At 44.1% G+C, this 15,100-nt stretch overlaps 1 protein-coding gene across 10 annotated transcripts in view; it reads right to left on the reverse strand.

The window, feature by feature from the left end:
• mctp1a (multiple C2 domains, transmembrane 1a) overlaps positions 1–15,100 on the reverse strand; it is a 197,432-nt gene that overhangs the window by 120,006 nt on the left and 62,326 nt on the right. For all 10 annotated transcript variants that reach the window (XR_015936135.1, XM_088630700.1, XM_088630701.1 and 7 more), the window contains exons 3-5: positions 5,371–5,513; positions 2,177–2,256; positions 1,402–1,513 (exon numbers count right to left, since the gene is read on the reverse strand). Coding sequence is in view for 9 of the 10 variants with exons in the window: in XM_088630700.1 (XP_088486826.1) it covers positions 1,402–1,513; positions 2,177–2,256; positions 5,371–5,513 (335 nt within the window). In the remaining variant the exon portion in view is untranslated. The remainder of the gene's footprint in view (positions 1–1,401; positions 1,514–2,176; positions 2,257–5,370; positions 5,514–15,100) is intronic.

Consider the following 15,100-nt stretch of genomic DNA (forward strand, 5'->3'; position numbering starts at 1 on the left):
GCACTTGAAAGCAATATCATATCCTCATCACAGCTGCCCGTTTGAACAGACAAGATCAAGACAGACCTTCCCTCTAGCAGGTGAGTCCGAGTAATGAAGCAGTCGCTGGTCACATCAACCATGTCTCTTCAACTGCTCATACAGAATCCCTGATGGGTTTTCCCAATCTGTGCATTCAGCACTTATGTCAATATAAGGTAAGCAGCTCAAAGCCACAGAAGAGCCAACTGCTCTCTTGCATTTTCTGTTGCTAGTTTCCTGTTTGTGTTGCAATTCAGCTGTTTCTTTGTTTTGTAAAGTAGTTCTGACTGTCAGTTTGAGACGCATTGCTGAAAGCTGCATGAGTTTGCAACCAAAATGCATCTCCTTGAGTGATCATCTTATATGTTTTTGCAATAACTGGAAATTTTATAATTGTATAAAATGTATAATTTTGTTTTACCAATGACAAAGATTTATCTAGTACAAATTAAATATTATGAGTCCAGTTTCAGAGCTTTCCAGTATTACTGTTTTTCTGTAGGCCGTTTAATAATACTGACATAATAAAGAAAAGCATTTCCACCTCTATAAAATCAGTCATGTTTATCAGTGATCCTATCTTGGACATGACGAAAAAGCCCCATTAAACCCCTGTGGCTCAAGCCGGTCTCAGGGTCTCAGGTGCTGACAGCGCTCTGCACTGTTTTCTAGACGGCTCACTAGCTCTCTAGCTCAGCAGGGTCTGGACTGGGGCAGGGGCAGGGGCAGGGGCGAAGGGTTACTGTCTACTGCAGGCGGACTCACTGTTGCCCTGTAAGGCCTCCAGCAGTGGATTTTGTACATTGCTTTCTGTTGGGAAAGAAACGACATACTTAGCAGTCCAAACACGCGACACAACAGATTCATCTCCCGGCGAAAAACACTGGTAAATTCAACGCCGCACGAATGTTAAATGCCGAAGCTGTGCTCTCTCCTGGATACAAGCTCATAGCTCGTGGAAGAAGTGAGCAAGACTATCAGGGCTCCCTCAATGGTCGATACAGGTCCCCAGGGACAGGTTCTGCTGAGCTGAGATCACCGATCAATGTACTGGCTGCAGTGAGGTGGCTCCCTGACCCCAGTCTTGTTCAGTTAACAGCAATGAACACTGGGCTAAAGCACACCCACAGCACCTTTACAGCAGAGCAAGAGCACAGCAGTACCTTACCAATTTCTGATGTCATCCGTGAACCTTAAGAAGTATAAAAGCAGGATAGCTCCCAGACTGTCACACTGATACATTATCAATCAGAAGCGCAGAAGGAAAAATTCAAGGTCGGTTCCAGACAGTCTCTGTGCTTCTGCTTTCTACCTCACCTTTTCAAGTGACCAGTTTGAGCTGATCGCCCCCCACTAGCTCAAGCCCAGACAGGGACTTACAGCTTCTCTGAAGTCTCCCTCTTTCGGGGAGAGGGTGACCGCGAGCGACAGCGTCCCCAGGTCGTGTTCGGGGTAGTGGGGGTCCTTCAGCTTTAACAGCACATCCGTCGTCCTGCGAGGGCGGGAAGAAACAGTCGCATTGGGGTCATTTTGTTTCTCTCAAAGCATTGTTGACTTAGCCAATCAGCCAGCTGATGGGCTTTGAGGAGCCAGGCTCCAGCTGCACGCCGGGATGCTCTTTGGACCAGTCATTGGGGCACACGGCCCTTTGACGAACATTTCTTTAGGCTGCACTGTGCAGTCCGGTGCTTCAGGAATCTCTCACACGTCCCCAAAAAGTCACTCACAAAAACTATGCACAGCACCTCAGTGACAAATCTTACTCATTGCAGAACAGAGTATGTAAATTAGTTTTATATGAATTCTTTACTAGCATGTGGATTTGACAACTGACAACTGAAATCACAAAGGAAAGAAAGATATCTGTGGAAAAGTGCACTTAAGTGAACAGTGAAAGGAAATGCATTCAAATTTGACCAGGGAATAAGACAAATTGATAAAGAAGTTGTTTATTTTTTTAAGGGCTGCAAAATGTGGATTTTTCTCCAGGCACAAAATCACTTACCTTACCTTCCGCTCGAGTTTTTTACACTGGGATTCTGCCTGCAATTCCAAACACCACCACCAGATGGGGCCCAAACACCACTCATAAATCAAGGCATAACAATACAAGGCATAACAACACGAATGTGACGAGTGTAATGAGAAGAAGGACCTTTTGTGCTCCAGGGTGTCAAGGTAGAGGTAGGCTGAGCCCATAAAGTCATCTTGCAGTCCGAAGTCGTAGTCAAAGACCTGTGGCGAGAAGTGACAGAGTTACTCTGAATGTCAGAAGAACTTCAAATAACAGAGAGAGCTCTGGGCCTCGAGATTCTTTAACAAGATGACATGCAATGGGAAATTCCATCATGGCCAAACAACTTTGAATAGACCTGCAAATACATTCACCAACATCTTATTACATTTATCCCATTGAATTGGTTCACATCCATCTATCCATCTTCTAAAAACTTCATTCAATAGAGGGTCTTGGGGAGCTGTATCTATACCTGTAAGCAACGGGTGAAAGGCAGGACACAGCTGGGGCAGGACGCCACTGCGACTTAGCGCACACACAGACACACAGGCACACACACTCACACCAGGGCCAGTGAACCCAACAGCATGTCTTTGTACTGTGGAAGAAAACCATAGCAAATCCTGAGAAAGAACAAGCAGAATATACCAGCTCCACACAGACAGCACCCCCAGGTGTGGAACTGACCACTGCAGAGCATGTCACCCATGGAGTGCATAGTACTACATGGTACTATACTACAGAGTACTGTAGTACAGGCCGGTGCGGTGGCTCTGTGGCTCAGGATCTGTGCCTGTGGCTGGAAGGTTGCCAGCAGAGGAATCCTACTCTGTTGGGCCCCTGAGCAAGGCCCTTAACCCCAGCTGCTCCAGGGGTGCCATATAAATGGCTGACCCTGCGCTCTGACCCCCAGCTTCTCTCCCTGTCTGTGTGTCTCATGGAGAGCAAGCTGGGGTTTGCGAAAAGACAAATTCCTAATGCAAGAAAATTGTATATGGCCAATAAAGTGATCTTAATCTTAAATATGCATAAGTCATAACACAATTAATTTATATACACAGATCCTTATAAACCCCAAATGAACTTCAACACATCTAAATAATAATAAGCAATATAAGAAGAAACATCCCTTGTCGTTTCTAAGGCAGCTGGGACTCGGCCCCTTTCAGAAAGAGCACAGAAGGGTTGCTGGCTGGAAGGAGCTACATGCAACCAAAACAAGACCCCCAGCTGGTCAGTGATCTCCTCAAACTGTGCTGCAGGGTGCAGTGCCCCCACAACGTCCACTAGGTGGCACTCTGAGCCCTAGACTCCCTGAAGAAGAAGTGGAAAATTAGGCTAATCTCCAGTGTGTATTCCCCTCCCCCTCTGGCAGTGCACTGTCTTGACTCTACTGGACTGAGTTCTTACAGACTTGATCGATCATCCTCTATAGACGACACCACAGCCCTCTGAAGGACTTTCTCAGCAAAGCTGCCAGACGGACAGGAAGCAGTGTGTGTATGCACAGACCTCACTACACAGTACAGAGCAGCTCTGGGTTACACTACACACAGCAGAGGCGTCATCTGACAGCGGTGTCTCTACAGTGTGTTCTTATACTGGCCAGGACTCGGACTGCAGCACATTGGTACCCATGGGTGCAGGTAGGCTGGACAACCCCCACTTTCCCCACCCTGTCACCCACAGACCACTCTGCTGCTCTTCTGCTGAAAAACTGTGACTCCTCTTCTTATGCTCTTCCTTAGAGGTTTAGAGAACATTTTCTGTCATACATTTGCTGTCTGATGAACCATGAAGAGCTTTGGGATAATATAAGTTCATCCTTCCATCTTCTAACCACTGTATCCAGTTCAGGGACGCGGGGGAGTCAGAGTCTATCCCAGGCACAAGGAAGGACACACCCTGGACAGGACACCAGTCCATCGAAGGGGACAAACATACACTAGGGCCAATTTTCCAGAAGCCAATTAACCTACTAGCATGTCTTAGGACTGTGGGAGACAAACAGAGCACCTGCTGGAAACCAACCCACACAAACCAAGGGAGAACATACAAACTCCACACAGACAGTACCCCAGTGTGAGGCAGCAATGCAAACCACTGCTTCCCTGTGGAACCTGCTATTTTATTTTCATAAGCGCAATTCATATTTCAGAATTACACTTTAGGCTGTCCACCCCACGAATTATGTCTATCCAAAATAATTTAAATTTTCTCGGGAAGCATTTTCACACCCCGCGAGAGAAACAGTTCCACACTCTCGAGCGCAACAGCAACAGCATGAGGGAAAACTCCGGCTCTCTGTCTTGAATCCAGCCTCCGATCGTACCACCGCTGCGACGTCAGAGGAGCTCCTTCAGGAATCGCCGAGTGGGTTTCTGAGCTGAGCATGGAGGCTGCTGTTTTTAACAAACCGCATCACAGACTGCACTGCGGGTCCAGTCACCAGACTGCTGGGCAGGCCAAGTTCAGAGTGACTCTTCCATTATCACACACGTCCAGAGAGAGACACAGGGAGGGGGTCAGAGGTCACTGGCGATTCCCCGACTCTCCGTGTGCGAGAGGTCTGAAGACACATGACACTAAATACACCATCTGCTCCCTACACGCCAGGATCGTTCAGGCCGGTTCTTGCCCACAGCCCGATTTATTTACAGTGCTTAAATGCTTAAAGACTTTGCTATTGCACTCTTTCATACAGTTCATTTTACTGTAATAGCTTGGGAGCACTGCTGTCCTAAACAGGACAACAGCAGCATCTCACCTGGGATTCAAACCCACAACCTTCCAGTTATGAGTCCAGAACCCTGGTCATCCACATGGTCATCAGCCAATAAAGACAATCCTTCAGCTCAGGGTTCTTTAAAACTTGACCTAAAAGACGCTCAGTGAGGCAAATAACTCCAGTTACAACACAGCACCTGTGGGTCCCCAGGAGGAGCTTGTGGTCAATTCTAGGCTGTAAAAGTACGCAGTGTAACACGTCTGACACAAACAGCTTCTTATCCAAGACAGGTACTACTGATCCTACAGGATGGTGTCCGGATCAGGCTCTGGGTTCCCCCAAACCTTCCCGGGAATTAGCAGCTTCATACACAGGAATGGGTGTAGGAGTGACAGCTACTGTATGTGCTACTGGGAGCCCAGCTATCTCATCGCAAAACAGCCCTTCCTGCATCGGGCTGACATTCAAGAGAAACCTCCTGAAGAAGCCTTGAAAATCAGTTTGCACCTGACGTCAGGGTGGAACTTGGCCTCCACAGGGAAGGCAGAAAAACAAGGCCGATACCACACAACAGGACATCCCCCAGTGCTCCCGGCCCACTCACCTTCACGTACAGGGGGTCCCGCAGGCTGTCGACAAGAAGGCTGGCCTTCTCCTCCCACACGGGGTTCAGGTTTTTGTGAATCGTCTTGCTTCTAAAAACTTCCTTCCCAGAGATCTTGAACTTGACATACGGATCGCTGGTTCCTGTTGAGAACATAAGGAAATATATCTAATACACGCAGGATCTATTAATTGAATATATACAGAGGAAACCCTTTTGGCTGATTATTTGTAGAAAAATTCATAAAATATCACTGCGCTTATGTTGCTTACTTAAAAATACCACATGCTTACAAAGCGAAAGAGGGACATGAGCAAAGAAGGCTGATTTTGAAAATGTAGGTCATTTTGTTTGATTTTGACAGAAACGACTGTCTTGATTAGAGTTTGGATGAGTCAAAATGCTGTTTATAATTCAGTCATCTGCACCAACAAGAGATTTAATGGAATACAATTTTTAAAGTTTTGTTTTTCAAAAAGTCACAAAAATTGTGCACAGCATACTGACCATGGTTTTCAATTGGCGTTTCTTATGTAAAAATGCTGTTTCAAGATCCTCAAAATCATAAGTTGCTCTAAATATTCAAAAGCGTTGATGTACAATACAATTCATTACACAAAAGAGTACTATAGCTGTACTAAATATTTGTGGGTTGCTATGGGTTAAACATTACTATATCTTCTAATCCACAGTCTCTTTTTCTACAATAATCAATTGTTTCTAACGAGATAAGTTCCCAAGCGGCTTCACATACAGGAGGTGACCGACTTCATCACCCCACTGAAGAGCAGCCCCTCCTGGGAGACACACAGACACCATTCTGCACCAGCAGCCCCACCTGGGAGACACACAGAGGCCATTCTGCACCAGCAGCCCCACTGCACACAGATCAGGGGGAGGAGAGAGGACAGAGCAGCTGCCCCAGGTGGATTGAGGAGGAACTGTAGGGAGTTCAGACTGCACAAGCCCAGTGCATAGCTTAGCCAGCAGACAGGGTTAAGATTCTTCCAGGGTTAAGAGTCAACTTCCCCAGTGCAGCGAAGGGCCCTGGGATCTTTACTGACCAAGTAGTCGGGACCCCAGTCCAATGTTTCTTCCAGAAGGTGGCTTTTCCTACACGGAAGTGCAGGGCGAGGAACTCCCGCTCCAGAGGGAGGAGCACCACCAAAGGAAATTTCACCACGTGAAAACATGAAGCTTTCAGGGCAGCTGGGTTTCAAACTTGGAGCACAGTCCATCAAAAAGCAAGGCTGTATCCACTGTCATAATCCATTTTCAACATGTATCTTTATACATTATTCAGTAACGTTTTAATTAATGGGATCATAGTGATGAATTAAATATAAACTGGCTTTCAAAAGCCTGTCTTCCCTGGTAAAGCAAACAGTACTCCAGTCAAATCAATAAACAAACAAGGGAAACTCAGTTTTGTTCCTATTGACGTCCAGATTGCTTTAGCTTTGTTTCTGCCACCCAGCTACTCTGGACAGCAAACTGTATTGGCAGGTTAATTGTCTGTGTTCCCCTGGGCTCAGAGAGCTCTGCTTGTTCAGGGCCAGTGAAAGTCTCCAGAGCTGTTTCTCTTTCTTGTCCATCTGCTGACACACTGTCTCCTGTCCTCAGAGAGTCTGTGTGCACCCTGCTCCAAGAAAATAAGCCGTTTAAGGTCACCAGGCAGGACCGCGCACTCAGTAGAGGGAAATAATTCAGAATTTGCACAAAAAACTGAACTGTGCTGTTTTATTTCCAGTAATGTACTGTATAGTATTTTATGATCCACCCCTCACAATGCAGGAGATACAGTTATAATAACCTAAGAAAGGTTTCAGAAAAGAGGTGGATTTTCAGATCATCTAGTTTGTTTGGTTGCTACTAACAGATACTATAGGTCAGAGAATCTAAATGCAACCAACTGCTACAGCTCTTTAAACAAGCAATAATGGACATACAGAGAGCATATGACATGGTGTATTTATATTTTCAGAAGTTCCCAATAAAATCTTAATTCCCAAATCACAGTAATCATTTGGGGAAACGTGCGTTTGGATTGAGAACTACTTAATAAATTAAAAAACAAAACAATACAGACAGGGGGGGCATGCTCAGACTACTAATACAGACTTATTAGTAGAGCAATAAAACACGCTTACACTTACAGTATACAGCTCTTTTCTGGACAGTCCACTCAAAGCACTTTACAGGTAATGGGGATCCCCTCCACCAGTGTGTAGCCAGAGTGCACCAGTTCATCACACCACACATCACCTCTCAGTGGGGAGGAGAACAGAATGATGAAGCCAGTTCACAGAGGGGGATTATTAGGAGGCCATGACTTGTAAAGGCCAGTGGGAAATTTTGCCGGGACACCAGGGTAACAGCCCTACTCTTTTTGAGAAATGTACTGGGATTTTTAATGACCACAGAGAGTCAGGACCTCAGTTTTACATCTCATCTGAAGAACAGCGCCTTTTTACAGTTTAGTGTCCCCGTCACTACACTGGGGCATTAGGACCCACATGGACTGCAGGGTGAGCGCCCCCTGCTGGTCCCACTAACACCTCTTCCAGCAGCAACCTTAGTTTTTCCCAGGAGGTCTCCTATCCAGGTACTGACCAGGCTTACAGCTGCTGAGCTCCAGTGGGCTGCCAGCTGGGTTGCAGGGTGATATGGCTGCTGGCAAGTAACACAAGGATGTGTTTAATACTCCAGAAAGGAAAAACAAACTATAAATACAGAATGGAAAAACACTGTGATGAAAGAGATGCTTCCAAAAAGACTTTTGTTTATGCAGATGTATCATTTATGTCTTCTAAACAATGTGGGGAAGCAATTAAAAAGACAAAATGCTAGGACATACTGTATAGTGAAAGGCATATAATGTAAATAAAGGGATATTTAAATTGCATAATGCTCTATTAGGGCCTCATTTAGGAAATGTTGTACTATTTCATTCGCAATATTGTAGAAAAGATATTGCTGCTCTGGGGTCATTCCAGAGAAGACTAATCAGATACATTCCCGGGCTGTAACCTCAGTGTCCTGCACTGACTGAATCTCTTTAGTCTTCAAAAGAGAGAACTAATCCTCAAAAGCAAAGACAAAGTGACCAAGTCAGTCAATAAAAGGCATTGTGTGGGATTTTAACAAATTAATGAAATACCGTCCCCACTCCTCGCTCGGCTGAAGAATGAAGAGCTTCCTGTTGCTCCTGCTCTGGATTGAGTTCCTCAGAATCTAAGTTTTTTAATTTCTCTTTGATGTTTTTCTAAAACACAGGAACAGCTTTGCTTGCCAAGACTGTTCTACTAAACCAAGACCTCATTTGCATTGTGACTATTATGGACACATTCACAACAAGCATCTAATAAACAGGCACTGTTTATACAAACAGTCCTGTGCATAATCATGGAAGACCCGTTCAAACATAAAAATGAATAATGACATAACAGCTGGTATCTAATTGCGCCTTCAAATGGCTTCCTTCTTTGTACTGACAATCAAAGAAAACACTTGGTGTCACATCAACAAACGCTGTATCTGTTCAGAATGAGATCACAGCTACATTATATTGTACAAATACGCCATCGCATACAGACGGCGTTCACATGTTCAAGCAAGGCTCGTTCCATTAAACACTACCTTTTCCAGCACAACATCATCTCATGGATCCACTGTGAGGATGCTTAAATGTCTTCTTATGTCATGCTTCTGAACTGTGAAAAAGAGAAAGCTATAACATTACCTCCAGCCTTGAATTAAAAGTACCTGGAAGCTGATATGGGTATCTGACTGTTACTCATGGGTGTGCAGGCTTATCTTGAAAAGAGGTGCTCTGGGTAAACAGAAAGGAAGAGCTATTGGATAATCCTAGAGATCCATCTGATAAGAGACACGGAAAATAAAACCGGCGAGTGATTTGCGACTCTGATGGATGTATGGAGGCCTGTCCCCAGGTGCGGGTGAGCTCTCAGTGGGTGCCGCCTGGGAGTGTGTGAGGTTTGTGAGTCAGCGGGAGAGACTGGTGGGCCCGACGGTGCTCCAGTCAGTTCTGACTTGCAGCAGACTGCGGCCATGTGGACAGCAGCCAGCTCCCCACCAGTCCGGTGTCTTCTGCATGTCCGCGGACTCTGCACCCCAGCCGCCATCTGCCCAGCAGTGACCAGCTGTTCTCCTGGGCTGCCCCTCCTTTACCCAGGACGCCCCTAACAGCGTAAAACTAAAGTGGCCAGAACTCTGGACTCAGCATTGCTTGTGACTCTAGTGCCCCAAAACTGTGACTCCTGGGGGTCTGAGCGCAGGCCAGCTGCACCGGAGTGGACAGTGTGTCCACACATTGACCTCAGGGGAGACATGGAGAAGGAGAAGAGTGACCAGCCTATAAACACACATCTAACACATTATCTCATCCTCCTTGCTGGGTATTCTGCAGCTCAAGGACCCAGAATAATCAGCGTCCAGTTTGGTCAAGGCTGATATTTATGAGCTACGACGTCGGGGTTCAGTATCCTCCCAGACAGTATAATCCTCAGGAGGGCTCTCGTAAAAAAAGTTTCAGTGTGATGTCTGGATGCTCACAAGCAAATTGTTTAACTTTCAGCTACATCTGACGACACCTCCTTTTCTCAGCACATTAAGCACGTGTGTGACGATTAGTAAAAATCCACGAAGATGCTTTTAACCCCTCCTAGTGACGTTATGTTGCTCCCCCCAGCTGCTCCAGGGTGCCGTATGAATGACTGACCCTGCGCTCTGACCCCCAGCTTCTCTCCCTGTCTGTGTGTCTCATGGAGAGCAAGCTGGGGTATGCGAAAAGACAAATTCCTCATACAAGAAATTGTATAGGGCTAATAAAGTGATCTGATCTTACTGAAAAATACTGTGTTATTTTTGCTTAATGGCATTCTAAATCTGTTTTACTTTCTATTACCGTTGTGTTTATTTGGATTTTTGTGGATTAGATGAGATTACCATCTCCTCATTAGGGCAGCTCAGCCTGTGAATAATAATGAAACAGAGTAGGAAAGTTAGAGCTCTGGACTCGCAACTATTTTCACTTTCCTTCATAAGCAATGCAGCTGGACATCGCTGCTGGAGCAGATGTTTTAACCCTGCTTCTTGTTCAGGGGACTGCTAACCCCTTTCACGGCTCCCTGTGGTGTTTTTAAAAATTGCTGACATCAGGATGAGAAGACACTAAGCCTTGATCACACTACAGTACATGTCTAATTTATAAGACAGATAGATAAACAATATCTTCTTTAAAAACACATTGTAACAGGTCCAGCTAGGAAAGTGGCTCATTGACATTTCCAGGGCACAAAGACCAGTTAAAGATCAACAGCTTGTGTTTGACACTCACCCTCACTGTGGACGTGAGTCCAAGGGTTGCCAGGCACGTCTGAAGACAATGAATAACCCGAGACATTTTGTTTTAAGAGTGACAGGTTTTTTAAACCGATGCATCCTCTGGTATATTGCCTCACCGCCTAGAGCAGCATCTATTATTAAAGCTATGTTTCTTTCTTTTTTAACTTATGTGCCAGGCGCTGAGCTTTTCTTATTGTTTGTACATGTAAGGCTAAGAAATGAGTTTGCTTGTGATTCTTAAATATTTAATTTACATATACTGCATTCAGAAAGTCATTTTTATGCATCAGTTTCTATTTACAAGCAGTTAAAGAAACAAAATCAGACTTGCACAGAAAAACAAGTATGAAAACATTAATCATTGAGTTGCCTGTTTTAACCAATGAACTCATTTCATTAATATATTTCATTTTGCATTTATATTTCCTTCCTTCACAAACATTTTATCCTTTTTCATGAAAAAAGAAATGCAGTCAGAGGTTTCACATTTAATGACCAACATAATTTTGACATTTTAAAATGTAAGTTTGTTTTTGTATTTATACTGCAATAGCTAATAATGTGCTTATTAAAATATCAATTAAAGAATAACAAACTATTGCATTTCCCAAATTACTGTGGATAGATCTTCGTCTCCCACTTAAGTACAGCCCCACCTGGGAGACACACAGGGATCATTCTGTACCAGCAGCCCCACCTGGGAGACACACAGAGGCCATTCTGCACCAGCAGCCCCACCTGGGAGACACACAGGGGCCATTCTGCACCAGCAGCCCTTCCTGGGAGACACACAGAGGCCATTCTGCACCAGCAGCCCCACCTGGGAGACACACAGAGGCCATTCTGCACCAGCAGCCCCACCTGGGAGACACACAGAGGCCATTCTGCACCAGCAGCCCCACCTGGGAGACACACAGGGGCCATTCTACACCAGCAGCCCCACCTGGGAGACACACAGGGATCATTCTGCACCAGCAGCCCCACCTGGGAGACACACAGGGATCATTCTGCACCAGCAGCCCCACCTGGGAGACACACAGGGGCCATTCTGCACCAGCAGCCCCACCTGGGAGACACACAGAGGCCATTCTGCACCAGCCACTTGCATCCTCTGGTGTGTGTTTCACTGTTTAAAGTGCTCAAACTCTCTTTTCCTCACAAGCATTATATCTGTTTAACCATTAATCCTCTTTCATGAAAAAAGAAATGTTGTCTGAGGCTTTACATCTAATTACCAAAGAGGAGAATTAAGTTACTGTCAGAATTACAAAGCAGTCAACCATCAGCAGGCCTCAAGACACAGGGTGGGCTTTTCAATCTCACAATCAGTACAAGCCAGGCGTGCAGTTCAAAGCCACACTGCAAACAGGAGATATTAATGCAAACTGTCCAGCAGTTCCTGAGCATGAAAACAAACCACTGCTTTGGTCAGAGGCACCTTCCAGGATAATATTAACATTTTAGCAATATTGCTAGACAATATTAGCAGCCTTGTGCCTGGTCACCGCAATGTGTAATAATGAACCAGCACACAGGACAACTACAGAGGCAGGAAGGAAAATACAGCCATGCTTGTCGGGCACAAGTCAGGACTTTAAGTGTTAATAACAGAATTTTAAAATCTGCTGGAAGTCAATGAACTGACACAGGCACGGAGGTGACAGGTTTTCTGGCCCCCTGATTTCTCATCCCCGATGAGTCATCAGGTCACCCAAGTCTATTTTTCCTGTTGCTGAGACCTAGCTTCTGTCTCATCCGAGGTTAATTGTAGAAATTATTATTATTATTATTATTATTATCATCGAAGTGGTGCAGTGGTTATCATCACAGCCCCTCCACACTGGAGCCCTAGGATCAACTGCTGGAGTAGGCTAACTGGCTCTGGGAAAATGTAATTGTACACAGTTCACTATAGGCTGAATACCGCTGTTCTGGTGGTGCTTTGTTTTGATTAGATAGTGTAGGTGGAGTTAATGGCATTTATCTGCAAAACCATTGCACAATTTGAAGATTTTCCTTCCCACCAAGGTTCAGGCCCCATCTCAGCAGAACTGTGAAGCTGTGAATGGGGTCAGTGGTAGATCCCACTCACTGGTGATACTGCGACTCCATTCCTTAAATGTATCTATATCTACTGACTGGGAAAGGGGATATTTTCCCTCCCTCCTTTGCATAGGGATGGATGCAAAATGCAGGTTCTATTTTATAATAATAATAATAATAATAATAATAATAATAATAATAATAATAATAATAATAATAATAATAATAATTGCTTATACTTATATAGCGCTTTTCTGGACACTCCACTCAAAGTGCTTTACAGGTAATGGGGACTCCCCTCCACCACCACCAATGTGCAGCCCCACCTGGATGATGCGACGGCAGCCATAGTGCGCCAGAAGGCTCACCACACATCTAACTATATAGTGCAGGTGTGGTACCAATTGTTTACTCAGCTGGTTGTCTGTTTTACAGCTGTCACAGTCCACATGATATTAGATCAATTGGACTCATTTACCTTTTTTCTGATGCAAGTGTCGTTGTACTGACATTTTTATTTCAATTTCATTAGCTCCTTGAACACCTTTACTAGGGCAGTTTCACTTGGGGTACACACACAGTTGTGGGGTACATGCATGCCCACGAAGAAGACGACAGAATTCTGCGTGACTGCTCAAACTTCAGTTACGTTTGGAAAGCAGAAAACTGAGGGCCTCTATTGTGAGGAAGAAACAGTGTCCGAAGTGTTTTCCATGGTTGCAGAAAGTGTGTACTGTACTGTAAAATGTGTTGTTTGAAGAACATGAGCAGAAATTTCGGAATAGACAGTCTGACTTTCCCAAAGGGGTGTTAGAATCTCATTTTCCACATGAGAGAACTGGGAAAAGCCACTCTTGCGTAGAAGACAGTACTGTATATTACCAAACACTAAGGTAATAAGTTATATATGATATGTTTGACAGTTCCCATCCGTGATAAAATACTGTATGTTAAAATACTAGTAATCCCACTGGCATGTATCGTCATCAAGACAAATGAGGCACCATTAATTTCACTTCCTAGAGATAAAAACTTTAAAAAGTCAGGTAAAAATCCCCAAGTCTATCTTTTAAGTATAAAAACCTATATTTAAAGGAACCTATATTATAGCATTATATAATATATAATATTATAATATGTCCAGAATTATCCAGCTTTCATGCTAACTAAAACTATTTTGTATCAATACATAACTCATGAGAGTGCAATTCAGAGTGCTGCTCATGTATAAGGCACTAAATAATACAGCTCCAGATGACCATAAAGTCTTTTGCATGTCTACAGCCCGTAACCTAAACATACATTTACCTAGTCAGGTCTTCTCATGTTGTTAGCGTTATCTTTTCACTTCTGTTTCGTGTGATATGCACTACGTATGTACGCTATCATACAGCACTCTGAGCTTGTTTTTATTCTTTGTCAAATGAATTGTATTATCATTCAGTAGGTGACAGACCTGGAAATTAAGCAAACCTGAAAGTGATTTTAAACTAAGAATTATAATTAAAGCCAAACACCACTGTCAAGGTCTGTTCTGGGTGTCTCCCGTGCCAGAGATTATTCTCAGGTGAGCTGAAGACAGCGATCGTTTCAAACTGCGCATACAGTCAGCGTAATTAGCCTTCTTTTCACCATACTCTCCCCTGACTATTTGCTGCCTAATAAGCACATGAAAGGATGCAGGAGCTATTTAAGTCTCCTGTCTTCCTCTCCCACAGGACTGTGGATTTCATATGTAAACGTGGATAGATACAATTCTATAGTGCTCTCTCGAGATAAATGAATATGTATCTGCCACCTGTGCAGCTTATTTGAATTCAGCTCAATCCAATAAGTTTAATGCATAAATTAATACATTGACTAGGAAGAAATACAAATCTGCCATTAGAACCCTCAGACAGAGGATTGGACAAGATCTCTGCTCTTATCTGACTTCTGTTTCATGACTCTGTGCTACTCCCAGAGTCCCAGTCTCCACTGAACTTTTTTTATTACTGCTAAATATTCTTTTTTTATTTATTCTTTCCCCAACCAAAACAGGAACAAAAAAAACAGAACAGATATACTTATATCTGGTTTTTGCTCTGTGCAAAGTTATTAGGATTATACTGTCATTTGTCAATCCATGCAGTCTTCCTTTTATAAGTCACGGTGGTTGATGAGCAAAACAGCTCTTAATAGCGTTTCAAAGACCAAAGACCAAAGACCAATAGGACCACTATTGAACAGAATCTGCACCTGGCAGAAACTCATTCTCTTTGCTCTGTTTACAACCCGATTCAATTGCAGGCATACTGTATGCCTTTAAAAAGGGTAAAAA

This window comes from Lepisosteus platostomus, chromosome 4 (genome assembly GCF_059453375.1).
Source record: "Lepisosteus platostomus isolate fLepPlt1 chromosome 4, fLepPlt1.hap1, whole genome shotgun sequence".
Taxonomy (NCBI): domain Eukaryota; kingdom Metazoa; phylum Chordata; class Actinopteri; order Semionotiformes; family Lepisosteidae; genus Lepisosteus; species Lepisosteus platostomus.